Source organism: Myripristis murdjan, chromosome 21 (genome assembly GCF_902150065.1).
Source record: "Myripristis murdjan chromosome 21, fMyrMur1.1, whole genome shotgun sequence".
Classification (NCBI taxonomy): Eukaryota; Metazoa; Chordata; class Actinopteri; order Holocentriformes; family Holocentridae; genus Myripristis; species Myripristis murdjan.
Window position 1 is genome coordinate 18,334,118 of NC_044000.1, and position 27,913 is coordinate 18,362,030.

General features: G+C 47.6%; 1 protein-coding gene across 1 annotated transcript in view; it reads left to right on the forward strand.

Moving 5' to 3' along the window:
• The window catches only part of igsf3 (immunoglobulin superfamily, member 3), a 70,906-nt gene that overhangs the window by 36,372 nt on the left and 6,621 nt on the right, over positions 1-27,913 (forward strand). The window contains exons 3-7 of the mRNA XM_030080579.1: positions 1,275-1,694; positions 5,991-6,377; positions 8,851-9,258; positions 14,522-14,947; positions 26,967-27,377. Coding sequence (XP_029936439.1) covers positions 1,275-1,694; positions 5,991-6,377; positions 8,851-9,258; positions 14,522-14,947; positions 26,967-27,377 — 2,052 coding nt within the window. The remainder of the gene's footprint in view (positions 1-1,274; positions 1,695-5,990; positions 6,378-8,850; positions 9,259-14,521; positions 14,948-26,966; positions 27,378-27,913) is intronic.

A 27,913-nucleotide genomic window follows, 5' to 3' on the forward strand; every position in this document is an offset into this window, starting at 1 on the left:
TGTGTGTGTGTGTGTGTGTGTATGTGTGTGTGTACTCCAAGCAGTATCAGTGAAAAAGGTGTATTCATTTTAAGAATGGCTTTTATCTGTTTTTGCAAATGAACTCTTCATTTTGTTTGCATGAATCCTCAAATTTGCCATACACATGGGTGTGATAAAGATATGTACTGGAGGCTTGATATTTTATGGTTGAACAATAAATTTACTAATTTCTTAACACAATCCGTACCACCATCTGCTCAGCTGTAAGACACTACTCTGCTAACTCACGTGCTGCACTAAGTGCTGTAAATACGAGTGATATTGACGAACCAATATCAGCTGTTAATATTGGCCCAGTGATATATCGGTCAGGCTCACACACCCACACATACATACACCTGTTCTGCCAATAGGCCCCGCCATCCATCCCTTAATGCTCCTTTAAGCGGCAGAGGCCCTTCTCCAAAGAAACACATGTTTATTTCTGGAGATGTATGGAGTGTTTCCAACCTGCCTCCTAAAGCGATCCCATCTTTCTGTCTCCATTACTTCCTTGCTCCTGCCTGTCCCGCTCCCTGCCTCCGAGTCAGCTCTCTGTTCTTGCTTGTGGTGTGTAGATAGTAGAGCTGGGATGCATTCACCACGGCTCATTTCACTGCATTGTTTGTACATTTACAATGTGTGATCAAGTCGCCGTTTGAGAAGATGCAGTGAGAGGGAGCGCGTGTCAGTCTGGAGCTGTTCTGTTTGCCGTAGTGGCCCATAAGGAATAGATTGGGTCGGAGAGAAGTGTTATAGAGGGGACTCGGGAGGCATCTGGCTGTGCGAGATAGAGGAAATGCCATCGGCGCACTGTGACATGTGAAAGTCTTGTATGGAAGAGGAAATAGAGGGCACTCACCTTAGAGCAGAAGCATGGTTGCCTGAACATTTGTTATCCCACACTGGGCAGTAAATCAGATTTATGAAGCACTTACAAGAGCAGAATGCCCTTTTATTTTAACTTCCATCACAGCAGGCATAAACCAAAACAGCATACTTTATTATGAGCTCTCCACCACATTTGATGTCTCTGTTAACTACATTGCATGATATTTTAGGCATTTCACGCAGATCCTTGTAGCAGGAGGGTTGAGCAGGTGGGGGGGCCCCCATGGCCGTTGCAGGGATCAGACCTGTCACCCTTCCAAAATGGGACACTCACTCAAACCGCTCTAACCTTAATTAGCTTCATGCCTCTGTTTTTTGACAGCTATTCTTCATTCCCTGCTCCTTCTTCTCTCTCTCTGCAGTCATCGCCGACTCGCTGACAGTAACGGCTCCGGCTCAGACTCTGTCCAAGGTGGAGGGCGACACGCTGCAGCTGACGTGCGAGGTGTCCCGGACCACGACGCAGCACACTCACTTGTCGGTGGGTTGGTACCTGCGGTCCCCGGAGGATGCGGCCGCCCCGCCTCAGGAGTTGCTCACCTTGTCACGGGACTTTGTTCTACGCTCCGGGGGACCGTACCGGCAGAGGATGGCCGCAGGCGACCTCAGGCTGGACAAAACCAGCGCCACGGCCTACAGGCTGACCATTCACAAGCTGCAGCCGGTGGACCAGGGCCTGCTCTACTGCCAGGCCGCAGAGTGGATTCAGGACCCGGACGGCAGCTGGTTCGCCATGACCCGCAAGCAGGGCGACAAGACGCAGCTTCGCATTCAGCCCACTGGTGAGTGGAGGGGAAAGAGAGAGGGAGGTTCAGCGCTAGGGCTGCAACAAATCATTATTTTCAGTGATGACTAATCTATTATGATGATTATTTCGATTTTTTTTTTTTCATGAATTGTTTACTCTATAAAGTTTCAACAGAAATGACAAATGCTCAGTTAAGTGCCCAAATTGATGTCTTCAAATTGCTTCCTCAGTCTGATCAGCAGCCAAACAACAAAACATTATTTATAATAATATTAATGGAGAAAAGTAATACAATCTTAGCATCTTAGTGAACTCATTGAGGCTATCTGTAAGTTTTGGCATTTGTACTTGATAAATGAGCATTGTTTTACTAATCAATTAGTTTTTTGTTTTTTTTGCCATTTGCTTTATTAGATATTGACAGTAGAGAGAGACAGGAAAAGGGGAGAGAGAGGGAATGACGTGCAGCAAAAGTCTTGGTCCAGAATGGAGCTCGGGCCACTGCAGTGAGGACTTAGTACTTCATTCTTAGCACTTAGTACTTCAAGCACTTAGGACTTTACTTCATAAGTGCTACAACTGTTGACTAATCAATTAGTTGATTAATTGTTTCAGTATTATTCAGTGATGAAATACCAAGCAGGGAGAGGCATATAATAATAGAACAGCCAGGACAGTCTAATAATTTCAGAAAATAGCATCTCTTTAATGTAACGCAGCCTTTAAAATCAGGGAAAAACAACACTTACAGCATTCACAGTATTACAATATCCAAAGTCCTAGAAGATATCTAGTCTTATATCACAATATTGACATAATATATGGCCCAGCCTTAAGTGATGGAGAGGGGAGAGAGTGTGAATGGCAGAGATGCTCAAGGCGGTCTCCTCCACTCTTAGGTCCCCCTATCCTCTTGACACGCATGTGGGCTGGCCTCCTCTGATTGCTGATCACTATCTCACACTAAGCTCATTAGCGCACTAAAAAGGGCTTAGCAAAACCTCCACGGACTCCCCACTTTTGTACTGAGTCTGTTTGACGGGCATCATTAGAAGCACATTGAAGACTTTAACCGGCTCCAAACAGCGTGGGTGTTTGCTGCAGGAAGACGTATAGCTTCCATACGCATTATCTCCTCGGGCGGCACGCGGCCCAGAGGTCAGAAGCCGAAAACTGGGTCATTTCCTCAATGGCGACGTGGCACGCCTCGTCGCCAATTACACCGAGAGTGGGAGAAACCTCGCCGTGTGTGGAGCTGTTGTCAATTCTGGGGGAGGAAACTGCCTAATGGAAGGCGGTTCACGGTCAAGGGAGGAAGAGAAAAGGGAGGGAGAGGAGAGGGGAGTTGGTGGTGGGGGAGGTGGGAGGGCACTGGCCTGTGGAATGACAGTGGATGCCGGATGGGAGAAAGTGCAGACAAAGAATGTGTCAGGGTGGTTGATAGGGGAATGTGCCTCATATGATAATGATCTGGTAATAAGCTGTCAACCTCTAAAACCTGATGGACTAGAAAACAAGAAGAGCTTCACAACTTCGCACAGACCTCCTTTCACACACATTTCACCCCTCCTCTGCCCCTTACGCCCCCCCCGCGCCATCCTTCTCAGCCCCATCCCGCTCTACCTCATCCCGCCGCACGCCATAATGAGACCACTGTACTGCGCCTTATCCCGCATCCATAAAGAAATCTCTTATTCTTCCACGAGGGGCCGCCGAGATCTCTGATGAACGGCTTTGACATTAGCGGAATTACCAAGGCGACGCTCGTGTAGCAAGTGTCTTCTGCCAGTAAATCTTTTCAAAGTGGAACCGTTTTGCCTTTCCCCCCATTAAGCATCAGATCCGCTCTGGACCAATAGAGCCTGATGGTGCCCCAGATAGTATCGGATGGATGAGAAGGAGAGGAGCAACCGGGACGTAAAGGGGGTCTGTCAGATGAGTTCCAGCTACTGCAGGGAGGAGACAAAAGGCACAAAGAGCTCCCTTCTCAGCACTCTCCGTCACTCCCTTTCATTCCTGTAATCTATAATGGATGGCAGTGTTGTTGCATGACAAAGGGAATACAGCAGACTTGTGCTACTGTGTGTGGCTTTAGGTGTGAGCACTCGCGTGTCTCTGTGTGTGTGTGTGTGTGCGTGTGCACGTGTGTGTGTGTGCACGGATCTTGTTCGTGTCTGCACGTGTTGATCCTATAAGTGCGCCACTTACCTTTGGGCACACACACTAAACTTGTGTATTTGAAGTTGCACCTGTGCGAGAGCACGGGAGGGAGAGGAAAAGAGATGTAGGGAGCCGGTGAGAGAGAGGGAGGGAGGAGGTAAAAAAAAAAAAAAAAAGAGAGAGAGAGGGAGAAAAGCAGCTCCTTCATTAGGCTCTTAGTATATGAGATGGAGTGGATCTTGAGACAGCCCCATCACTAGCTAATCACCCACAGCCAGGAGCAGAGAGATGAGCCACGGACAGAATCCTAATGTACCTTTCACTCTGTGTTTTTTCGCTCTCTCTCTCTCTCCCCCCCTCCAACTCCCTCCATCCCTGCTCTCACATCATCTCTCTCTCTCTCTCTCCCTATTTCCTGCAGTCACGTCTCTCGCTGCATCTTATTTTCTGCTCCCTCACTCACTCTCTCTCTCTCTCTCTCTCTCTTACTCGCTCTGCTTTTTTTTTTTTTTTTTTTTTTTTTATAATTAGCTGTAAACACTAACATGTGCAGGACCTGTGAGGCCGTCTGCTAGCCCCGGTCTCTGCATCCTCTCAGCTGAGCTCTTCCTGTTAAACATGGCCCTAATTGAGTTCCACGCTGAGTTGCGACTGCATCCGTGTCAAAGCGGGTCACAGCTCCTTCAGCCTCAGCTCCCACCCCTTCGCAGTTACATCCATACACACATAGACACACACACACACACACCATTCAGATGTCATAACAAAATGTCTTGCTGTCCTGTTGCTTCTATTAAGATTTAGCCACCAGTCTGCACTTTGATTCTGCATCTATGCACTGTGTGTGTGTGTGTGTGTGTGTGTACTGATGCATACGGCAGCTTGCTTGTGTGTGCATGGTTTATATCCTGTCTACTGAGAAAAGAATCCAGCATGCCGCCCTGCCATCTCTGTATGTGTTAGACAATATTAGTGTGTATGTATGCGCGTCTGTGTATATTTGCGTGTGCATTTTTTATTTTTTTATTTTTTTGCATGTGTAAACAATACCCCCTACTCCCCCTCCATAACGCTCTCCTGCATAACGAGCTCTACACCGACGGCAGACTTTGAACTTTTCCACATGACTGTGTTTCTCAGGAAGTCTGTTTAAAGTCTTTGTAATTACAGCCAGGGGCTAGCACCTCAGTGTGAGGCAAAGCAAACGTCTCTGATACGTACTGTTCTCATCATCTTGAAATTAATACTGTAAATAAAAGTCAACCCCCCACACATGCACACACACACACACACACAGAGAGAGATGCACACACACACTTAATGTAGACAAGCCATGCATGTGTAATTTCGCCAAGTGAAAGAGCCAGCCATGGCGATGTTTACTCTGTCTGCGCTGTCTCAAACCGTGCAGGAGGAGAGCAGAACACACAACTCTGTTTCAGACGGCTGAAGAGAATTTTAATTAGATGTGTTTTTTCCATTGCAGAGGTGAAACCAAGGGGAGAAAGAGAGCGGAGTGGGCTGAAAGATCAGCGCTATGCCGGGGCGCCGCACTCCGTGACCTCAACCTTTCTCTCTTCTCCCATCTCTCTGTCTTGACTCATATTTTCGTGCTCTCACACTCTGTGACGCTATTTTGGTGCCCTCACCCCGCCCCGACTCTCCCACTCAACTCTTCCCTCATGCTCTCTGTGTCTCTTGCCCTCTTTTAGCATTCAGGTTCAGCATTCCAGACTGTGGATTTTAGGAGAACGTAGTGTTGTGCATTTCAATTTTTAGCCCATATTCAAATATCAGTCTCTCGTCTTTGACAAGGCTGGCAGGAGAAACAAATTGTTTTGAGAATGCAGCATCACCTCCTTGAACAGAACTCCTCCTTCACACCCACACTCTTTCTATTCTGCTATTTTATCCCACCTCTAGTACCCTATTCGAGGTTTTTGTGTACTTACTTGATACGTTTCTTATTTCACAAAGCCACAACAATGTGTAACATTCAAAAGGGATTTGCCTCATCTCAGGTTTGGAGTTTTTTCGGGTGTCGCTGATGAGCTGCTGCGTTTACAGTTTGTTGCATTTCCCTTTTTTTGTTGTTGTTCCCCGGTCACATCCCTTATTATTCTGCCATACAGCTAACCTCCCTTTTCTTCCCTTTGCCTGTTTCCCACAGATCGGGACTTCAGCATCCAGGTGAGCACGGAGCGACGGTCCTTCACGGCCGGTGAGCCGCTGGAGCTTCGCTGCACCATTGACGCCCAGAACGTCCCCGAGCGTTTCTTCTCGGTGTCGTGGGTCTTCAGCAGCTCGCCGGTGGCCGTGGTGGGCCCCAGCGCCGTGCCCATCCTGGGACCCGATTACGTCGCCCGAGAGGCTGCCGGTCACATGACTGTGCGTAAAGAGAGCGCCAACGTGCACCTGCTTAAGCTCCAGCGCCTGCAACTAGAGGACGCCGGGAAATATATCTGCCGCGTGACGGAGCGGGAAAAGACGCCCACAGGAGACTTCATCGACCGCAGCAAGAGGTCCCGCAATGTTCAGATCACAGTCCAACCGCTTAGTGAGTAATCATCTATTCACATGGCCCCTGGCTTAGTTGTCTTTTGTCAATTAGAGTAAGAGTGATGGGCCTTTTGATAATGATGTTTTTATCTTAATGCCAAGTGATATGCGTTGCCATGCTGCGCCCACCCTCAAGGTGGCCTATCACGGAGAGCAGTGCAGCCTCTATTGTTCGCTGTGAGTAAGAGGGGAGGGATAATGCTACTCTTATTCCTGATGTATTTTCTGTTTGAGTGGATTGCTAAGGATTGGTATTGCAGCATTATGGTCCTTCCCATTTCCTTGGCTGAGCTAGGGGCTGTAACACTATAGCAGGATAATGGAGAGCTGAAGAGAGTCCAGGCTCAAGGAGGCTGAGCTAACAGCCGTGAAATGAAAGCATGGAGAAAGAGAGAAGCTGAGAAAGGGACCTACCTCTCTGGGGCCCTCTAAGTGGATCCCCAGGCTAAATTAATGTGTTCTGCTGGGGCAAAGCTGTCTCAGCCGGGCTGCGAGGGGCTGGCCGGTGGGGCTGCGCGGAGCTGGCAGCTGATGGATGCGAATTTACAGCAGAGTCTTCCAAAGCTTGCCCACAGTCCCACTCTGTCACTTAGATTTTCCCTTCTGTCTGTCGCCAGCAGCAGTGAAGTGCCTCTCCACTGGTCTCTTGGTCCTTGGCTTCATCCCCGCTTCGCTCTGAATCTCCATTTCTGTCAGGGTTTGACCAGCATGTGTCGCCAGTGTTAGCGCAATAAAACACAATAACCACCAACAGCCTATAGCACCTCGCCCTGACCGTTCTACACCCCCTGGTAAATCAACCCAAAACAATGGCCCCAGGCCCGCAGCAGTCTCCAGGGGACCTTTCTGTATGGGAGGTTTTGTTTTTCCAACAAAGGACCTTAATGCCCCGTAAAGGATGTTTATAGGGTGTACACAGGATAATAACCATGGCTACTGGAGGAGAACTTCATGGACTGCAGTGAGACGGGGTCAGACGGTGTGTATCTCATGTACAAACTGTCTCTCTCGTCCTCGCTCTCGCTCTCACTTTCACATACAAAATTACGAGATGTGCTGTATCATCGCAATTGGCAAAGTTGGTCAGAGTGGGTAATAGGAGGTGACGGGGTTAAGGTTGATGAGTCAGTGGCAGGCAGAGGCGACAGGAAAGACAGATGTAAACACTTGTGACAAATTAGTCTTGATGGATGAGTTTACCTTTGGAACTGGAGAGAGGGAGAGGGAGGCAGAGAAAGAGACAGAGAGGCTTACATGCCATACTGAATCTCAATCGGCGAGGAAAAGGGGGAGAGAAATGGATCGAATGAGGATAGAGGGAGGAGGGATGCAGAGCAGAGAGAAAAAATCTGATAGTTCAAAAACCAGAAAATACAGAACTGGCGGGGAAGTGTTAAATAAAACTGTAGCGAGAAGGCAGATGAGGTGAAAGTTGTCCTGACACCATCTTTGGGGAGGAATGATGTACCTATTTGTATTTAATTGTCTGCGTAACCAGATGCTAGGAGAAAAAAAAAAAAAAAAAAAAGGTACAATGCATTATGTAGTTAGTTGAGGGAAAAAATGTGAAGTAGTTAAAATGAGAGATAGAGAGGAAAGAGAAAAAGGATGAAAGGCTTTCCTTTTGTTCATCTGAGTGTGAAAGAAGTAAGAAGCAGCTTTATCCCATATTCACAGAGAGCTCATCCTTATTAATAGTGCTGGTGAGCAGAGAGAGAACAGGCAGAGCTTGGCCTGAAGGGAGAACGGCAAGGAGAGACCCTTAGCTACATCCCTCTGAGACCCGAGCCACTGGCCCTAGGGGTTAAAGGGGCTTTTAGACCCACCAGAGCTCCGTGATTTTTGAAAGGCACCGGCGTGATGAGAGGCGAGGAAAAGCAGCAAAACACAGCAAGTTGAGTCCACTGAAGACTTTTATCCTCCGTCCTTCTTATGAAGCGGGATCCTACAGACGCTGAGCCCTGTGATCTCTGCCTTTTTCCCAGTGTGGACTTGGTCAACGCGCTACATGGGGTTCAGAGAGGATCTTAACCCACACACAAACCCACTAGGGCCCCGCTCTCCACTTGTCACTCTGATGTGCCCGAGGCCACTTACAAAACAGCACTATCGTCCTCTTGCACATGCACCTACACACACACACACACACACACACACACACACTGTGCTTGCATAGGCTTGTCTAGACTCTAGAGAACAGACACTGCGATCTGTTTTATCGCCTCTGGCCTCCTGTACTCTCTGAATGTTTTAACATAGAAAGTGTGATTCTATTGTCTCTGGAATTCACTATTTGAAAGTGATGTCAGCGTTAGACAGAAGAGAGATTTCGAGTAACTTTTCCTAACTCCCTCACCACCTGCCTTCATCTCTCCTCTTTGTGTCTCTCACGTATGCCTCTCTCTTCCCCTCTTCTCCCCTCCCCTCCATGCCTGCCCCCCCCCCCCCCCCCCTCTCCTTCTCCCTCTCAGAGAGCAACATCACGGTGTCGCTGTCCAGCAACTCCTCAGAGGTGCAAGAAGGCGATGTGGTCCAGCTCACCTGCTCGGTCCAGTTCACTACAGGCCCACTGTCTGTGTTCTGGCAGTGGACGGACAAGCAGGCGACGGGACCGGCGCAAGAGGTGGCCTCGGTGGATCGGGACGGCACAGTACAGCACAGTCCAGCCTACAGAGAGCGCTCCAGCTACGGAGAGATCCGCGTGGAGAAGGTGCGGGCCGATACGTACACTCTTTCCCTGTACAATGCCTTTCCCGGGGATGAGGGCCAGTACCGCTGCACCGCCACCGAGTGGCTACAGACCAGCGCCGAACCAGACATCAAGTGGGACAAGGTCGGAGAGAAGTCAGCCGCCAAGACAATCACCGTCAAAACTGTTGGTAGGTTTAAGGAACCTGGTTTATTTAAAGACATCATGAAATGGTATTCTTACCTCCTGAATTTTAAAATAGGATGTTTGGATGGGACAGGATATGGGGAAGGGATCACTCAAAAGTGTAAAGCAACAGGAAATCAACTGGGGAGAGAACCACGGTTCCATTTGACAGGATAAAACCAGTTTTGTTGGTTGAAATTTTTATTTACACCCACGAGGGCAGCAAGAAGTCACCATTGAAGATATTCTTTTTCCCAGGAAGTAGATAACAGTAGTTTCTGTTATATAAATTTTAGAGCGGCAAAATTATTGCCGCCGCTGCTTCAGAATTTCACGAAATGTCATGAAGTCGCAATTACATGACTCTGCGGAGCGGAGTCTTCTACATCGGCAGCAGCCGGTGTTTTTCACTGACTCTGACTACAATGTCTCTTCTCTCGCTGTTAGTAATCACTGGCTGTAGTTGACTGAGGTGGGAGACCCATGAAAAATATAATGACTCTGAAATGCTCCCGCAGTAGCGACCATTTCCCCACCACGCCAGCAATGATGCCCATTGCGCTATTTAAAGAGAATTAATGAGGCACATGGCACTGTCACACCGACCAACCGCCGAAACAAGAACTGCATCCTTACTCGAGTCAGCCGGCAAGTCAGGAAAGAGTTGGAGTCGGAATAGAGACCCGGGTCCCACTGAGCTGCAGCCGCGTCTTCATCCACACTAAAAACCGTAACACTCCTTGTTATCGTTAGGTTGCATTGCACATTATGACGAGGTCAAGCTCTGTTTAGTGAAAATGAGTTTTGAGCAAAGGTAAATTATTACGTTATCAGGATGTCTTCAAATGCAAAATTTTGGTTTCGGCCAGAGGCTGGAATAAATTTATAAATCATGGAGAAGGAAAATTTGTTGATGTTTTCACAGCATCATAAAATACATATTACAGATGTCAGTTTTCTTTATCCTTTATACTGTGGCCCATATGCTTGTGAAATAGATCATCAATTGCATTCTAAGTGCTCTTAAAAAGGTATTTAAAAGCCTTACATTCAGCTTGTTGGACCCTGTTGAAACCCTGCCCTGTGACCTGAGAGCTCTGCTTTAAAAGCTTTGCCACTGAGGCTAATATGCAGTGCTCCCTGTAAGTAATGAGTCAAAGAGGCATTCTGGGTGAATAAATAGACGTCAGCAAATATGGCCTAAAGTTTGTTGTGTCATTTTAACTCATATTAAAGTGCTGCTGGAAAACAATCCCAGAGGAAATACTGGAAGGTATGCAAGTTCATTTCATGGACCTTTTTAAATTCTACAAACTGTAAAGCAGTGATTGTCAAGTGATGGCAAACAGGACACATCTGGCCCACCAACGCCTCCTGTCTGGCCCACAGAATATTAATGAGTTCAGAAAATATAAAGAGGAAAAAATGTGTTTGCGTTATAAAGCCACCTGTCAGGTTATTATTAGTTACGAGTCTGTTCGCATTGATATAGGCTAATAAAAATTACATTAATTTTTTAAGAAAGTTAAAATATTAAACTGTAATGCACTAATTATGCCTAAATAAATTTAAATTTTGTTATTTGAAAGTCTGGCCCCCACAGTGTGTGCTTGGAAAAATTTTGGCCCTTGGTCAAATGTAGTTGATGACCCCTGCTGCATAGTGTAATACCTCCCGAATCGATGAGGTGTGTAAACACTCGCATACCTTCAAGACCGTGATTCGGCGCACTCACACACAAAACCGAAAACAAAGACAGGCTTAGGGTTTGTGATTTTCTAAAGATTAATGAATGGCTCAGAGAGAAAATGCAGTCCACATAGTACAATACAGCATGGTTTATTCATGTACCGCCCTGGGGAAAGAGCTATTATAACACACTCACAGACACACACACACACACACTGTCACACCACCTGCCACATGTCAAGAGCAGTTTTTCCATGACGTGTGGAGGACACCACCCATCACACACACACTCACACACACACACACAAATACAAACACACACACACACTTGGATTAGCCAGAATTATTAGAATGGAAATGCAGTGGCAATGTGTTTCACAGTCTGTGGCTCTCCTCTGTCAGTGCTGAGTTAAGCTGAACATCCCCAGTACAGGCTGAGAAAGCTAGTGGAGCGGAGCAGTGAGGAGCTGGCAGGCCAGGAGCACTGGGCTAAACACACACACACACACGCATACACACACACACACACTCTCACGCACGCACGGCAGCCGACGGATTAACTCCCTGCAGCAGGACACAGCGGTGCTGCAGAGAAGAGATGTCAGTTTTTAAGTGGCCATTTGTTAAGTTCGGGCAACAACAGTAACATTAGTTTGAGCAACAAGGGACGCATTATGCAAATGAGGAAAAAAAGAAGTCCGAAGCTGCTCAAGCCGTCTGAGTTACACTCCTTGACATCTCTTCGCCTTCCCCTCTTCGCATGTTGATCAAAGGATTTTCCAAATGCTCATTGCTGTGTGACGGTCATTGTGTATTTTCCACTTAGTTCTCAGATTTGTTTTTTTGTCCTCGCTTTCCTCACTTCAGCATCCAACTGCACTGCTTACTGAAGCAATGACTGGCATACAGATATGGAGCATTTGCTCTTTTTTTTTTTTTTTCTATCGTACAGTTCTTAGCTTTTGCTTATTACAATTGTTTCTCCTTCTTGTTAGCTGGGCCTGGAGGGAATGGGAGAAGGTTGTCCTCTGGGAGTCTGGTATTTGCGTTGCCACAGTGAAGGCAAAGGTGCTCGTTAGGGAGTCTTTGGTCCTTGCTTGCTGATTGGCTTGAGGGCCCCCTGAGGTGTCTGAGGTGGCAGGTCTGTGTGACTGAGAAGCCACACACACACGCTAACACACCAACAGTGGGTACACACAAGCACATTCACTGCGTACAGTAAAGGACGTAAACGCATTCATGTTTATTCACACAGAGACAAAGAGAGCTGTATGGGAAAATGGCATCGGCGTGAAAAGCCTCACAGAGGCAGGCATACAGTGAGGGAGATGGATGGACTGGGAGGGAGGGGGGCAGAGGGAGAAGAGAGATGGAGCGAGAGGGGAGAGTTATTGTCTAATAGAGAGTTATGGCCCCGGGTGGCTGTCCCAGCAGTAGCCAACTCTGGACATGGAGCCATCGATTACACAGCCTGAAGGACACCAGGGACGATGGCTGTCAAAAAGATAGAGGGAGAGGGACAGATGGAGTGAGAGAGCTAGACGGGGCTGTTGACAAGAACATAATGAAGAAATCTGCAAAGTCTCAAGGAAATGAATTATCTGATCTGGCAAAAATCAAGCTTCATCAACACCCCCACCCCCCCCACCCACCACTCTTTATTTTATATCTGTGTCTGGCTGTGTTTCTCCCTCTGACTCACTTGCTGTCTTTCCCTATGAAATGTCCTGAAATGGTGTAGGAAGTCTGCATTATTATGGGGGTATGTAGGAATATAAAGGGATTTTTTTTTCTTTATCCGCTCGCTTTCTTTTTTCTTTTCTGCCTTGTTCTTGAGCGCAGGTGTATCTTGGCAGTAATATACAGAATAGGGTGAGCATTGTTATCTTAATGAGGATAGTTTGGACTTGGCAAGGAGTGGGGCGTAGATCGAACATCGGCGCTTAGAGGAAATCTCTCCCCCGGGTGTTCTCTGTTGCATCACCATTAGTTTTGATGCTCACTCTCGCAGGCGAGCACACAAACACAAGTGCAATGTAAATGCGCGCGCACACACACACACAAGCTAAATGGCTGTCTCTGGTCACCCTTGGGAGTCAGGAGAAATCGATCACAACCAGCATTTTCCACTGTGAGTAAGGGCCAAGTGCACCTTGGGTAAATGCTCTCTGTATCAGTTCCAGCAGAGGGCTTTGTTCCCCTTGGTAGCTGTGCTTAAAAGGAAACGTACGGCCTGGACATCTGTGCTAACACCCAGATCATCTGCTGAGGTTTCAGCTCTTAGATTAGACACTGGACTCAGTTGACTGCTCGACTGGAGTTACGTTCACACGGTGCAAATTCTCAACTCTTTCCTGTTCATCGTCCATGTGGCCCATGTGCATTTCATTCTAGTGGCAATACGGCCTGAATACAGAGGCAGTGCAGACATTAGCTCATTTATATAAAGTTGACTAGTTTCCGAAATATCTCAAAATCTATGAAGAAACTTAGGCAGTGTAAACATTAAAGGAGACATGATTCAGCAGCTGTATGGAGAAAGTTTACTGCCGCAAAGCTGCTGTTGGTCGGAAAACCAGGCAGCAAATGTAAAAGACACACTGCAAAAACTCAAAATCTTACTAAGAATATTTGTCTTATTTCCAGTCAAAATATCTCATTACACTTAAAATAAGACATGATCACCTCAAGAAACTTGTTTTTAGACAATTTTCACTTGAAAATTTGCTTGTTTCATTGGCAAAATTTGCCAGTGGAAAAAGTGAAAATTCACTTGAAACAAGTGAAAATTGTCTAAAAACAAGTTTCTTCTGAGGTGATCATGTCTTATTTTAAGTGTAATGAGATATTTTGACTAGAAATAAGACATTTTGACTTGAAATAAGACAAATATTCTGGGTAAGATTTTGAGTTTTTGCAGTGCGGGCCAGTGAATGGCAGATTTAGGCTAACCAATCAAACGCAGTTAGGTGGGGCGGAGTGTTAAATTGCAGATGTAGGCTGTGTTTTTATTATTATTATTATTATTATTATTATTATTATTCTTTTTATTTCACAAAGAAAGGAAATAGCCTTGGCACATGGCAGAACCATAGCAAAACACACAGCCACAAGTAGCTAACGTCCAGACAGTGACAATTCACACCCATGTCAATCTCAGAAGCCGTAGCCTTAGGCCATGCCAGTTTTTCGGGACTTCAGCTGTAGCTGCTGGCTGCTTGCTTCCATTTCTGTTTCAGTTTCAGTTTCTGTTTATTTTATTACAGGTTCATTGCATTCACATTCATTACGAACATTTCTCTAGACAGTACACAGAAATTGATCCTTTTTTTAGGTGTTTTAGATTGAGACAATATTGGAGCCAATGTGGTGCATCTCTTTCACTACCCACACAAACTGTTTACCTGCATAAAAACACTCCTGACTGCAGAGATGATTTCCGTTTCTGTTGCTTTTATTACACCAGTTGAACGTTTTGTCCACACAACACATAAACATCAATACTGTTAGTGTTTACCCCCATATGCACATCTTAATGCTCATCTGTCTCACTACCTCTCTTCTCTCCCACCGCACAGAGTCCTCATTCATGGTGTCAGCATCATCGCGGACTCCCAGCGTGACCTTCGGGGAGTCCTTTGACCTCCTGTGCCTGGTCAAGCCCCGCCATAACCCTCACGTCCCCACCTCTGTCACCTGGAGCTTCAAGCCAGCAGGATCGGGGTCGGACGACGAAGGCCAGGGCGAGTTCAAAGACTTGGTGACGTTCACCCACGAGGGCACGCTGCAGTGGGGCAAGCAGCTGCTGGGACACGGCACCCGCACCACCGTGGACCGCTCGCACGTCAACACTAACTTCGGGCTGTCCGTGACGCGAGCGGGGCGCCGCGAGGCAGGCACCTACCAGTGCTCCGCCGTCCTGTGGAGGAGAAACTACAACGGCAGCTTGAGCAGAGTCGCCAACCGTACCTCCAACCTGCTGGGCATCAGCGTTGTACAGCCAGGTAAAACTGCATGGCCGCTTGCCAGGGTAACACACACCTAATTGGAATGGACACAGACGAATACACAAACAGGTATACACTGATTCAGACACATAGTCACAGAGGAACACACACACACACACACACACACACACATTCTCACACCTAGAGTGAATTCTGTACAGCTGAGAGGAATTCTCCCTGCTCCAATTGCTTTTAGTCTCTGGTTTAGCCACTAATTGGGTGAGCGCACACTCGTGTGTGTATCTGTGTGTGCAGGGCAGGGTGGAGTCTCCTAATGAAGCAGAGTGAATGGATCACTAATATCTCCCAGGAAGAGAAACGGAGTGAAAGTAGGAGGACAGAGGGGAGCCAGGGATAGAGACAGAGAGAGAGGGAGTGAGGAGGCATGATGAAGGGAGTGAGCGATCTGTCCTTGAACTTTTTTCCCTCGGTGGAGACATTATTCTGTCTACACTGCCCTCATTGGTCCTGTGTGCCACACATAGAAACACACCCGCACACAGCCCAATTAGCGGCTAAACACACATAGCAAACTGACACACATACACACACACACACGCTAGCAGCAGCAAAGTTTAGCCGCAGCGGTATGGCCCCCTCTTTTTTAAGGTGAGTGTGCCTGTGCAAATACTCAGTAGGTGGAGTAAGGCATTGTGGTAGATGTAGTGCCCCCCTTTCTTTTCATTCCTTCCGGAGAGGTTGATTTGCTTGTGGGTAAGAGCTAACTGCGTCTGGCATGTGGTGTGTGTGGGTGAGGTGAGAGGTAGGCTGTCAAGGTATTTTAAAATCAGATCCGCAGTTATGCAGTCATCCCTCAATATGTCGAGCTTATGTACAGAGCAGGCGGCGCGTCAGCGGCCATAAGGAACGCGTGCATGCGCGTTCACATCTTTGCATAGGTTCGGCTTCTAACATCGCTTCTGTGTGTGAAGTTAAGGTGAGGATAAGTTGCAGGCGTGCACTGAGATTAGTGGACAGACGCTGGTGATCAATATGGCTTTCAAACTGAGCCAGTGGAATTTAGTCACATATATAGTCTCTCACTCCCTTAGCTGGGAGGCTGTTATTGATCCAGACGCACACGAATGCAAACTGAGGTAAACAGACTGACACGCACGTGCAGGCACGGCGGAGCAGAGGCGGCGCTTTGGTTGCTCGGCTAACTGAGCTCTGACCTCAGCCATTCAAGCAGAACACACAGCAGCCCCAGTCCCTTCAGGAGTCATTTGGAAATCGACTTATCATCCTGAATGCTCATTTAGCTTCCCCAATGTGCAGTTTACTTTGTTTATCCTTAGCCAAGAAAATCAGAGGACGCACAGAAGCACACACACACACACACACACACACACACATGCAGACACGCAGCTCTGCAGAATCCCGTCAGGTCACAGGGGAATTAATGCTCGGTCCTCCTCCCACTCTATTTTCTACCAGCGTCTCCATGACAAAGTGATCAGTTACCTTGGCAATACCGCCAGTAACCGTGACGATGTGATCAGTTGCCGTTTGAAAGCCATCAGTAACGGTAACTGCGCGATCATTCTGGGTGTAAGGGCACTATCTCACTGGAGAATATGATAGGATGGAGGAGGGAGTAGCTCACTCTTCCCATTGGTTGCTCGGTCCCGGCCGTGCGGTGGAGTCGGATCTCCATTTAGACTGATGATTCATCTGTCAGAATGTAGGACGTCTCTGTGCCTTACGCCTCTCCTCCCCATCTGTTTTTTTTCTTTTTCTCCCTCTCTCTCTCTCTCTCTCTCTCTGTTTTCCTAAATGTTAACCACTCCTGGCTAAACGAGCGGCTGGCATTTTCAGTTCCTCTCTCAAAGAAGTAGGATAAAGGGGAGTGCGGGTAATGAGCTGTGAGCAACGCGAGCTTCTGACCAGATACATAATTGAGAGACTTTAAATCATGCTTCCAGAGGTGCCTACTCAATATGTATGAGCCGCCTCACCAAGCATTGTGTGCACATACTGTACATATGTGTTTGTGCCTCTGTGTGGGTCCGTGCATGAATGCCCTTGCGACTGTGTTTCTTGTGACGAGCCTCTAAGAGCCCTTCTGTGCTAACTGCGCATATACAGAGGAGTCCAACTCAGCCCGATACCCAGCGCCACAACGGCAGAGCTGAGTGCTTCTGTCGGCTCGCTGTTGGTCCATTACGCCACGGTCCCGTGCTCTCAGAAGACACGTGTACGTCTAACATATGAAGGTTTGAAAATGCATAATGGCACCGCTCATTAAATTTGAGTAGAACTTCAAAAGGGGAGAGGGAACGCAGGCATCAAAAATAGCGCACTCAATCCGGCATCCGTGCATCTTAGATCAGCTGCACCGAAAGTTGGACATAGATAAAAGCCTGTTCAAGCCCACAGAGAAACAATCAGCTGGTCAGTGTGTGCTGTTTCATTAAACCGGCGAGGTGCTTGTAGCCCAGCCCACGCCTGGCTCCTGCCTCAGCCCCAGTAGCCATATCAGAGGAGTTCACCAGTTTACTACACAGCAAGACACACGCATCTGCATGCTCACACACACACACACACATTATTTTTATGTTCAGCATGAGGGCAGTCCTATTCAGCAGCCAGGCTCAAATTAGCCCCAACAGGCTCCATTCAGGAGAGATCCACTGCACACACACACACACACAGGAGCACAAACACGCATTTCCGCTCACACTCGCGCGCACGCTCACACACATACCAGGGGATTACCTCCCAGAGCAAAAGTGTAATTATCTTATAGTAGAACACAGCTCCATATTAGCCTCCACTGCTGAGGATCCGCACAGACTCACACACAAAACAAGCGCGCCGCGTACAGTCGCACATACAGTGGCAGGAATATTAGATTTCACCTGATTGTGTTTTCTCTTTGTCTCTTTCCGAAATGCAATAAAAGCAAACACATGTTCAGCGTGGCAGATCACCAGGGAAGCCTGGGTCTCCACGACACAATCTAATATCAGATATTCATAACTCAAAACACACACACACATGCACACACTCATTTCGTCTCCCTGACACACACACACACACACACATATGTACAGACACACAGTGAAAACACACAAAACTAATTATGCCGAATCTTCCCTAATGGAACTGGAGTTCAGATTAATGATGGTTTGGGGAATTCAATACATTTTTTTCTCATCATCGGAGTGTGTGCATGTGCACATTTTGAGCATATGTGAGCGCGTGTGGCTTGATGAATGGGATATTAAGAGCGTCTGGTTATTGGCTTTGCCAGAGCCAGGATGGTGATGATGGCTGGGGATGTCCTACTTAGAGTCTCGCCTCATCTTCGTCTACTCTTGCGCCTGCCGGGCCGCACTGCTCACACCATCAAACAGCAGACAGTCACACGGAGGTGGACGTCTTTATTCCCCTGTTCCCACCACTCCTCAGCTCCTCTCTCACTCACTCTGTCTTCTCCTTCTCTTGGTGTTTTGTGGGTTTCTTCCAAGTTCGGGAAAAAGACATCTTAACTCTTGTACTTTCTCTTTCTCTCTCACTCTCTCTTTCTCTGCCTCTTCTCTGGTGGTTAGGTTAGCACTTGGCATCCTTTCAGTTTGGAGATACACTACTCACAAAAAGTTAGGGATATTTGGCTTTTGGGTGAATTTTATGGAAAATGTAAAAAGTTCACGCTACAGTGATATTATATCATGAAAGTAGGGCATTTAAGTAGAAGCATACACTGGTGATTTCCTCATCTCAAACAATTTCTTGAAACAAAAGCCAACAACAGTGGTGGATATACCACAACAAAAAATGTCAGTGTCAATAACTTGTCATGTGCCCTTGAGCATCAATTACAGCTTGACAACGACGTCTCATGCTGTTCACAAGCCGACTTATTGTCTGCTGAGGCATGGCATCCCACTCTTCTTGAAGGACGGCCCTCAGGTCATTGAGGTTCTGGGGTACAGAGCTCCGAGGCTCTACACGGCCACTCAGCTGATCCCATAGGTTTTCTATGGGATGCAGGTCTGGAGAAAGTGCAGGCCACTCCATTTGAGGTACCCCTGTCTCCAGCAGCCGTTCCCTGATGATACGACCTCGATGAGCTGGAGCATCAAACACCTGATGTGAATTTTGCCGTTAAACTCCTTGTTAGAGAACAGCAACTTGTGCAAAAAGTACTGAAACATTGAACAGTTGGACATGTGCATTCAAAAGTTTACAGAAGGTCACATTAAGTTCACCTGTAAAGGTTATAATGCATTTTAGGTTCATCCTGAAATTTCACCTGAAAGCCAAATATCCCTAACTTTGTATTTACCTTGAAGGTCTACACCAGTCCTATTTTGCTTCCCATCAGCAGTCGTGATCGCATCTGTCTGCTACAAATATCAGCTGCATCATTTTCAAGCGTGCCCAGAAAATGCTTTGGTACCTCAGAAGCTGAGAAGTCGAGGCTAACTCAACCCAGTTTACTCCAATTTATAGAGAAAGATCAAAATAAACGGCCATACACTGAACTGACTTGGCTGTAAGTTATTAGGAGCAAACAACACATTTTTTTTTTTTTTTTTTGCTGAGTGAAGCTGAAGACACAACAAGTGAAACGCCTTTGTCTCTTCTAATAAATGGCAGTAAAGGCGGTTCGGTGTGCTGCTCTTCATTTTGATCTTTATCTGTATATGTTCCTGCGACCAAGCGGAGCCTGGCAGCAGGTCACTGAATTTGCACAGGGAGTTTTGTTCCTTGCATTTATGTTCAAAAATGTGTAAAAAGGTATTTAAATGAAAATGAAAGTTGCCACACACAGACGATTTCATTTTGTTAATACTTAGCCGGCGCATACATTAGCTGACAATTACTGTTTGGCTCTATTATAATTCAAATTTGCACATTAATACCGAATGTGTTCCGCATTCAAAGTGTGAAGAGGTGTTTGGGTTCCACTTATTTTAACTCCTGAGAGCTTCCACGGCGAAGTGAGTGAGACTAGCAGCTGATTTTAGCAGGCGCTCCCCCTGATTCTTGTTTTTTGTTTGTTCTGTGGTGCGACCGTCGGGCATTGTCGACCTCCACTGTGCTCCGAGCACGCCGGAAGAAATAGTTCCTCTCAAGTGTGTAAATTTTAATAGATTTAGAGTCCGTCTGCATCAGCTCAGTTTGTGCAAGATGAAGGGCAGCGTCTGAGTTTCGTGGTGCAGTTTCAACACTTTCAGAACAACGAAGGGGAGCAAATTGGGCTAAGTGAGCCTGGATTTATTAACTACCACAAGACATTCTGCAGGGACTTGCGCAACGGATATTTGTGACGGACAGATACGAACACGACTGTTGACAAGACGTCAAAATAGTATGCGGTCCTTTAAATCCTACATTTTCTTGTCTTCGTCTCCTCTTTTCCTTCCTCTCTTTCTCTCTCTCTCTCTCTCTCTCTCTCTCTCTCTCTCACACACACACACTCCCTTGCTCTCTCTGTGAGTTAGGCTTTAAGGGCTTCTTCTCCATTAATGTGGGCTGGCACTAACAGATGCTGTGTGCGGTGCTCCTTTCATGCCAGCAAAGTACTTGCCACCCAGCCGTTATTGATAGCATTGGCGTCGCCGTGGTGATGGGAGGTTCCTGCTTATCGGGGCATGGATGGTAGCTGTCTGTCTTCATTAAGGCCGGGCCTCTCTCCTTCATGTACTTCTTGCCAGCTTCCCCTCTGTCTCTATCTGTCTGTGTTTCTTCCTTTCTCTCTCTCTCTCTCACTCTCTCGCTCACTCTCTAAGTCTCTTCTAATGTCTCTCTCCCCCCCCCTTCACTCTCACTTTCTTGCATGTTTCCCTCCGCGCATGCCCCTAGCTTCTTCCTCACTCTTGTGATTTTTCAATATTTTATAATTCCCTGCTTTCCTCCTCCTCTTCATAATTCTCTCCATTATGTTTACATTTCTCTTCAAATAGCTTCTTTACCATTGTCAGTGTTTCATGAATAATAAGGATATGGCAGCTGTGCTTGTTTGCACACAATGGCGGCTTTATCACGGTGTTATTGTTGGTGACGGGGCTGTAAATCTTTCCGTGCCCTGCTTTTTTGGCTGCACTGTGGACAGTTTGGGTTTTCCCCACTAGCTCACCTCAGGCAGCACTCTGTGGACAACACACACACACACACACACACACACACCAACCACATACGAACAGCTTACATATTGCATGCACAAACAATCAAAGCCTCTTCATGCACACGCACGCTCACACACAGTCACGGTGGGTGATAAATGAAGACCCTTTGTCTGGTGCACTGAAACAGAAAATAATTTCATAAAAGGCTTTTGATTAATCACGCCTGTTTCAGACGCTCAAGGTCAGACTCTTCCCTATGTCTTCTTCCTCACAAGAGTTGCTCTTCTCTCTCTCTTTTATTACACACACACACACACACACATTTTTTTTTTTCCTTTCCGTCGAGTCCAATCCAATCCAGGCCTCATTTCCTTGTTCAGCCCAATCTGCAGACACAATGAGATTTTCTGTGTTGTGTCTCTCCATCTCTCTTAAGCACCTGGGCATCAGCAGGTCCGCACACGTGTGTGTGTGTGTGTGTGTGTGTTTGTCTGTGTGTGTGTGTTCACCCCGCTGCTGTAATTGAAGTCATAACTCAGGGATAGCTACAGTGCCTCTGCTCCCTATGTAAATCATTGGCTAATAGAGGGAACAGTTGAGAGCCACAGCAATACGGTCTTCTATACACACACACACACACACACACACACACACTCATACCGCATACATGCACACACACCATTCTGTAGCTTCCACTGGGATGGCTAAAAAGTATCTATGGCGGGTGTTCACTTTAATGAGCATAATGCCTTTTATGCTTATTGGCAGGGCCCTCTCAAGCACTCACACACACACACACACGAGCACATAAAGCTCGATCTGATATACCTCCGTTCTCTCCCCCTGCCCTGACCCCCTGTCTCAGCCGACACACACCCCCCACCGCTCCTCATCCATTTTCCCATCAGGCCCGGCTGCATCCAGCGATCATTCTTCCAGACAGGCAGAAAAAGCGAAAGTGCAGAATGGGCCTCTGTGTCTTGGTGCTGCTGGTAGTCGTGGTAATGGCGCGCGCGTGTGTGTGTGTGTGTGTGTGTGTCCAGGGCTGCCATTTCCTGCATGGATCCCCGTAATTAGCTCAATCGTAATGATATTGCAAGGGGGGGGTTTGGAAAGAGGAGGGAAGGGGAGTGGTAATCTCCCTTTGACACAATGGGATCAGAGATACATCGCCATCATTAGCATAGAAATTAGGCTCCCATTATAGCAAAGGAGCAGCCGCTCCTCAGCCAGGGGAACCCCATTCCTCATCCCGTGTGACTGGCAGCTCGCTCTGATCTCTCCCCCCCTGTGACCGAGGTCCGGGCAGGCACTTGTGTGTGTGTGTGTGTGTGTGTGTGTGTCTGAGTCTGGAGGAGCAGGCGTGGCAGGGAGCAGCGACCCAGCCTAAGTGAGCTGTTCTGCAGGGGATCAGGGTGTGTCTAAGCCCTCAGTCCTGACATGCTCGGGGTCCTGGCCGTGGATTAGCCCTGGGCTGGGCTAATGCTAATGCTAAAGGCGGAGCAGGCAGCCATTAAGACCATAAGCCCTCTGGAGTGGAGCCGGAGAGGCTGCCTGCTGCTTACGAAATCCCCCCAGGAGCATGTTCTCGCTTTCTGTCTTTTACATCTCTCTCATCTTTTCCTCCCTCTCACGCTCTCCCTCTCTCTCTCTCTCCCTCTTTCGCTCTCTCCGGTGGTAGGTTGTGCATATCTGTTCGGTTAGGGGCTGTATCCCCTAACTCCACCACTTTCCTCTCAACCCAGCCTCCTTAACCTTTCCACCCGCTCTCCTTTTTCTGCTCTTTTATGTCCCTCTTATCGCTCTCCGTCTCCATTTCCCCACCTCTTTCTCTCCTCCGCCTGTCTTTCTCTCCCTCTACTTTATATCCGTCTCATCTCTTCAACTGTGTGGAGGTATTACATCTGTGGTCCAGTGGAAAGGTTGTCAGCTCAGTGGTCATTAAGTACATATTAGGCTATATTTAAAAAAGAGCCAAAATGTGAACCTGAGACTGCACCCGCTCCTCCAGTGTTCGCGCTTCATTTAGCCCTCATTAATATGCATGAACCCTCAGGTGAGGTTGCTGAATATTCATGTTCAGTGGCAGGTGATTAGACAGACTGTGATTGGCAGAGACGTAGATCATGGGACTGCAGCGGGGAGGAAAGATGAGAGAGATGGAGCTTAAGACTCAAAGAGTGCAGGAGATAGTGGTCGGTCAAAACAAAGAGTTTGGGATGAAGAGGAACGCGCGAGTTAACGTGCTGAGGAGGAGCGGAGACATTAACCTCAGCATTAAGATCTCGTCTCGTGTTTTAAAGACATCACCTGGAGCGGTGGCACCAAACAGACGTGGAAAATGTGCTCAATTTCCTCTCTGATTTAGAGGCTCCCAAATCTCTTTTCTCATCTATTTCACACACTTTCACACACCTGAACACTTGACCAGGCTGTTTCCCGAGCTCCTTTGAAGTCATCCTAAAATTGAGTTACATGGTGGGTGTGTGCGCGCATGGGCGTATGCGTGCGTGTGTTTGTGTGTGTGTGTGTGCTTGCATTGTGTGTTGTTTCGCTGTAGCTACAGTCTTAGCTGTGCACTTCTTCCCCCTGGACCATAAAATATCTCACAAAGACGTTTTCATCTGCTCTGCTGTTGGCTTCCAAAATAAAGCGCTGCGTTGCGTGGTGCTGGCTTTGCGGGAGGGGTTGACTGCTTGCTTTTCTCCCTTTTTTTCTCCTCACTAACACTGGGCTGCTGTTTGTGGCCATTGTGTGCTTAACTCCACTGATAAATAAGGAGAATAAAGGCAGCTTTATCTTAACTCTGCAGTTCGTGTAGCAATTAACGAAGACAAATTGGGTACACATGGGAAGGGGGGCGAGACAAGGGTTCTGTGAGCTATTGAGTTACTGTACTGTGTGCATGTGTGTGTACTGTAATGATGCCACATGCTTGGCAAAATGCTGACACATCCACACAAATACACACACACACACACACAGAAATGGAGATAGTTTTGGTTTAAGAAGCATTCCTTGTGCATACAGCGAAACGTATTTCATCTCCTTGCAGCCTTCTAAAAGACTTTCTAAACATTGTTGATCTACTGGGGAGAAACTTGGACACTTTTTTTTTTTGCAGCACACGGATCTGAATGTTAATTAACTTTTCATTTAATCATGCCTGCTGATGGTAACACGAGGCTCTGGCTGCGTTTTAATTGGGTCTGCTCCTCCTCATTGCAAGACACAGCTGGGCTCTCGCAGGTATTCAAGCCACGCCCCCGTTGTCCATGGAGACAGGGGTTGCCCTGGAAACCAAAGAGGCGGGTGGAGAGAGCGAGAGAGTGTTATCACACCATTTATGTTCAAGGTTAACTTCAAAATTATTATCTCCTCCCATCTCCCACCTGATTGGCGCTCATTTCCCAGATGAGCTCCCCGCGAGCAGAGTAGCAAAGAAAGCTTAGAGAATCAAAAACATACAGCCTGGCAATGATTTTTTTTTTTTTTTTTTTTTTCCTTCACATCCTGTGAGAAGCTGAGAACAAGTTGGAGCCTGTTGCATATAAAGTAAGGGCGTGTGATTGCGTTCACAGACATCGAGGCCAGGTTTGACTGACACATTCACTAATGCAGTACGGGATGACAAGTGTTTCCAATTACGGATTTGTCTTTGTGCCTGCACCCGTGCGATTCATTAAAGAAACACACTAGCGGAGAACATGCAAACACACTTAACATAGATATCGACAGCCGCGCGTACACACACACATCGAGAAGCTGCTCGTGCTGCGAGAGTGCATTTAACACATGCATGATGAATGGCCTTGTTATAGATGTATGATGGAGCGGCCTCCGTACATGTGCCCGCTCGGTCTATTCCTAAAACATAGCCATCAACATCACACACACACACACGTCGTCGCACATACATGTCATTCAGACTTTTCAGCCTAGTTATTCCACATTCTCGTCAGATGCATTGTTGGGCCGTAGCCGTCCTGGAACAAATCTCATTCTCCGTGAGAACAGACACGTGTCAGTGGGTGTGACAGGCTGGTTTGTTAATTCGCTGTTCTCTGACTGAGGCAGTTCACCGCAAGAGCAGTCAGGAAGAATGGGGCCTTGAAGCCGCTTTTAAGACAAAAAGCTGGTATTTCTCTCTCTTTCTCTCTCTCCTCCATTTTCCCCTCCTTTCTCTTCCTTTGTCCTTCTTCCTCTCTTTACTAAGTGCTTAGTTATAATAACTTGTAATAGCTCATGATACTACCTAATAGGGCTTGAATAATTAGCCTAGTTAAGCTTTGAAAAGGCAATTCTGTAAACACTGATGTGAGGCAACAGGCTTCCAGCCCCCAATTTTTCTCCTGGCTGCGGATTCGAACTTCAAATGGGAACGGCGGAGAATTGCTTTGTCCTGTGCCAATCCAATCCAGCATGGTTCCACTTCAGGGGGTTCTGAGGTAATTCTCCTGCAAAAATGATTGCCAGGAGTCCACAGGGCTCGGCAGTAATTCCGGATGGGGAGATTGTCGAGCTTCCGACCGAGTCTCTGGTGGGTAGCGAGGCAATGATGATGACTAATTTGGGATGCTCGCGCAAGATGCCGTTGCGCGGCGAGGTGGTCTGCGGCTTTGAAAGCACGCTGCAACCAAATATTTGTGCCGAACCCAGCGCCGCACAAAAGGAGATGCAGAGTCACAAACACTGACCATTCAAGCACACTCGCCAATCTGTGGGTAAGGGTGAAATTTTCTGGGCAGATGGCTGTGACTCCAGGCAGTCAATCAGTCAGTCAGTCATAGCAGAGCTTAGCCCAAGCTGGGGAAGAGAGCATGATGAAAGGAGGGTGGGGGGGGCGGAGGGGGGGCTGGTTAAGAAAGCAGGAGAGGGAAGGGAAAAAGGAATAGAGAGAGCCTCAACACTTGCTAAATCTACTAAAGTGTTAGAGCTGTCCTATTTCATGCCATATCGTGATGAATGTAAGCTAAAATATCACCGTTTTTACAGCGTGAGGAATAAATTGTCTGCCTGTAATGAGTTGTATTGATAATTTCAAGGCATGTCTTGTTTTTTGTCTTTTTTTTTTCTTTTCTTTTTTTTTTCCAGGGGGTTTATACTGGTGCATGACGTGTTTATCAATACTATGAGTTGTGCGCTTCTGTGTGTGTCCATGGTTGTGCGGAGGTATCTGTGTTTTCGGTGTGTCTAAGCCGTGCGCTCAACTAATCCCTCCCCACACAAACACGCGCGCACATTTCCCCAGTGTATGACAGCGGGGGTCTCTGGTGGCGGTCACACCTGATGTACCTGCAGCTAATCCTATCCCACACGCGATGTCACTGTAACCAATCCTGTCACACTAGCCGGGGCAGCCCCAGCTCCTCCCTGACGGCTCAATCTCAGTTCTTTATCGGCCTCTCTCAATCCTGTTGCCTTTTTTGTGTGTGTGTGTGTGTGTGTGTGTTCTGCCATACTTGCTTGACTTTCTAAATACATCCCGTCCTCCTCCTCTCTCTTTTTGGCAGACTGACAGACCCCCTGCCCTGCTTTTATCTTGTATCTTTCCTAATATATACACAGCGCTCCTTTACAAACCACCCGCCTCCTTCATCCTTGTCTGTTCCACTGTTCTACACCTTATCTTCCATCTTTTCCCTTTGCGCCAACAGACCTCCTATCCCCTCATCTTTGATTTCCCTGACATTTCATTTTCCTTTCTCTTTCCCATATATTTCTTTCTCTCTCTCGCTCTCTGTCACCTGCAGTACCCACCCACACACCGGTATCTTTTTCTGCCCTGCTGCCACCAGAAATAAACCCGGCTACAGGCCGTCTGTCATAAAACAGAAATTGCATTGTGTACCTGTCACCGGTACTCACATTTTTCTGCACCCCGAGGAATGACTGTTTACCCCCCGCCCACCCCTCCCCATTTCTCTTTCCTTTTGTAGCTAGTAAGCTTCGAGTGCAGAAGACCAACCAGTCGCAGGTGTACCTGGAGGACAGCCGGGTGAGGATCAACTGCTCCATCGCCGCCCAGACCAACCAGGACTCCCAGCATGCCGTGCTGTGGTATGTGCGGCGCGCAACTGGGGCGGAGGCGGACGAGCTGCTGCTGCGAATCGAACGCTCGGGAGCCTTCGAGTATGGCGCCTACGCAGACGAGGAGAGGCTGCGGCGGCGTGTGCAGGCAGAGAGGCTGTCACCCCGACTCTACGCTCTGACCCTGAACAGGGCAGAGAGCAGCGACTCGGGGACGTACTACTGCCTGGTGGAGGAGTGGCTGAGTGACCCGGACGGGGCCTGGTACAGGCTATCCCGGGAGTCTTCAGGATTCACTCATGTTGTGGTCAGACAGCCAGGTGAGCGAGGGGTCAGACCTTTCCGGTCTGGCTGTCTCTTTTTCTAACAGTATGCTTGTTTATTCCCCATTGCAGGGAGGCAGCAGCTGCCACTCTGGCCCAACATGTTGACCTCAGCCTCTGATGTGGGCGCCCAGTTGAACAAACCCACTTGCTTTTCCAAATTAACCCATTTCCCCTCTCCTTAGCCTTTGTCCTTACTGTCCTCCTCTTTTGCTTCCTGCTTCCACCTGCTCTACTCAAGGCCTTGAGGCCTCCTCGCTCTAATGACCTCATCAGCATCCACCTACCCTGGGCAGAGCTCAGGTGGCAGAGTAAGACAGGGTGTAGTCCCATGCCAGATGCCATATGGTGTACCAGAGGGCAGAGGCCTGTGCAGATGAGGAGCTTAATGCTCTGGTCCAGCAGTCAGAAGCCTCCAAAGCACTTGAGGCTATGTTGTACTTAACTACCACCCTTATCCTGACATCCCACCTCGTGACAAAGTCACCGGAGCTACCCTTACCTTCATATTGTTCCGCTTCTTGACTGACTTT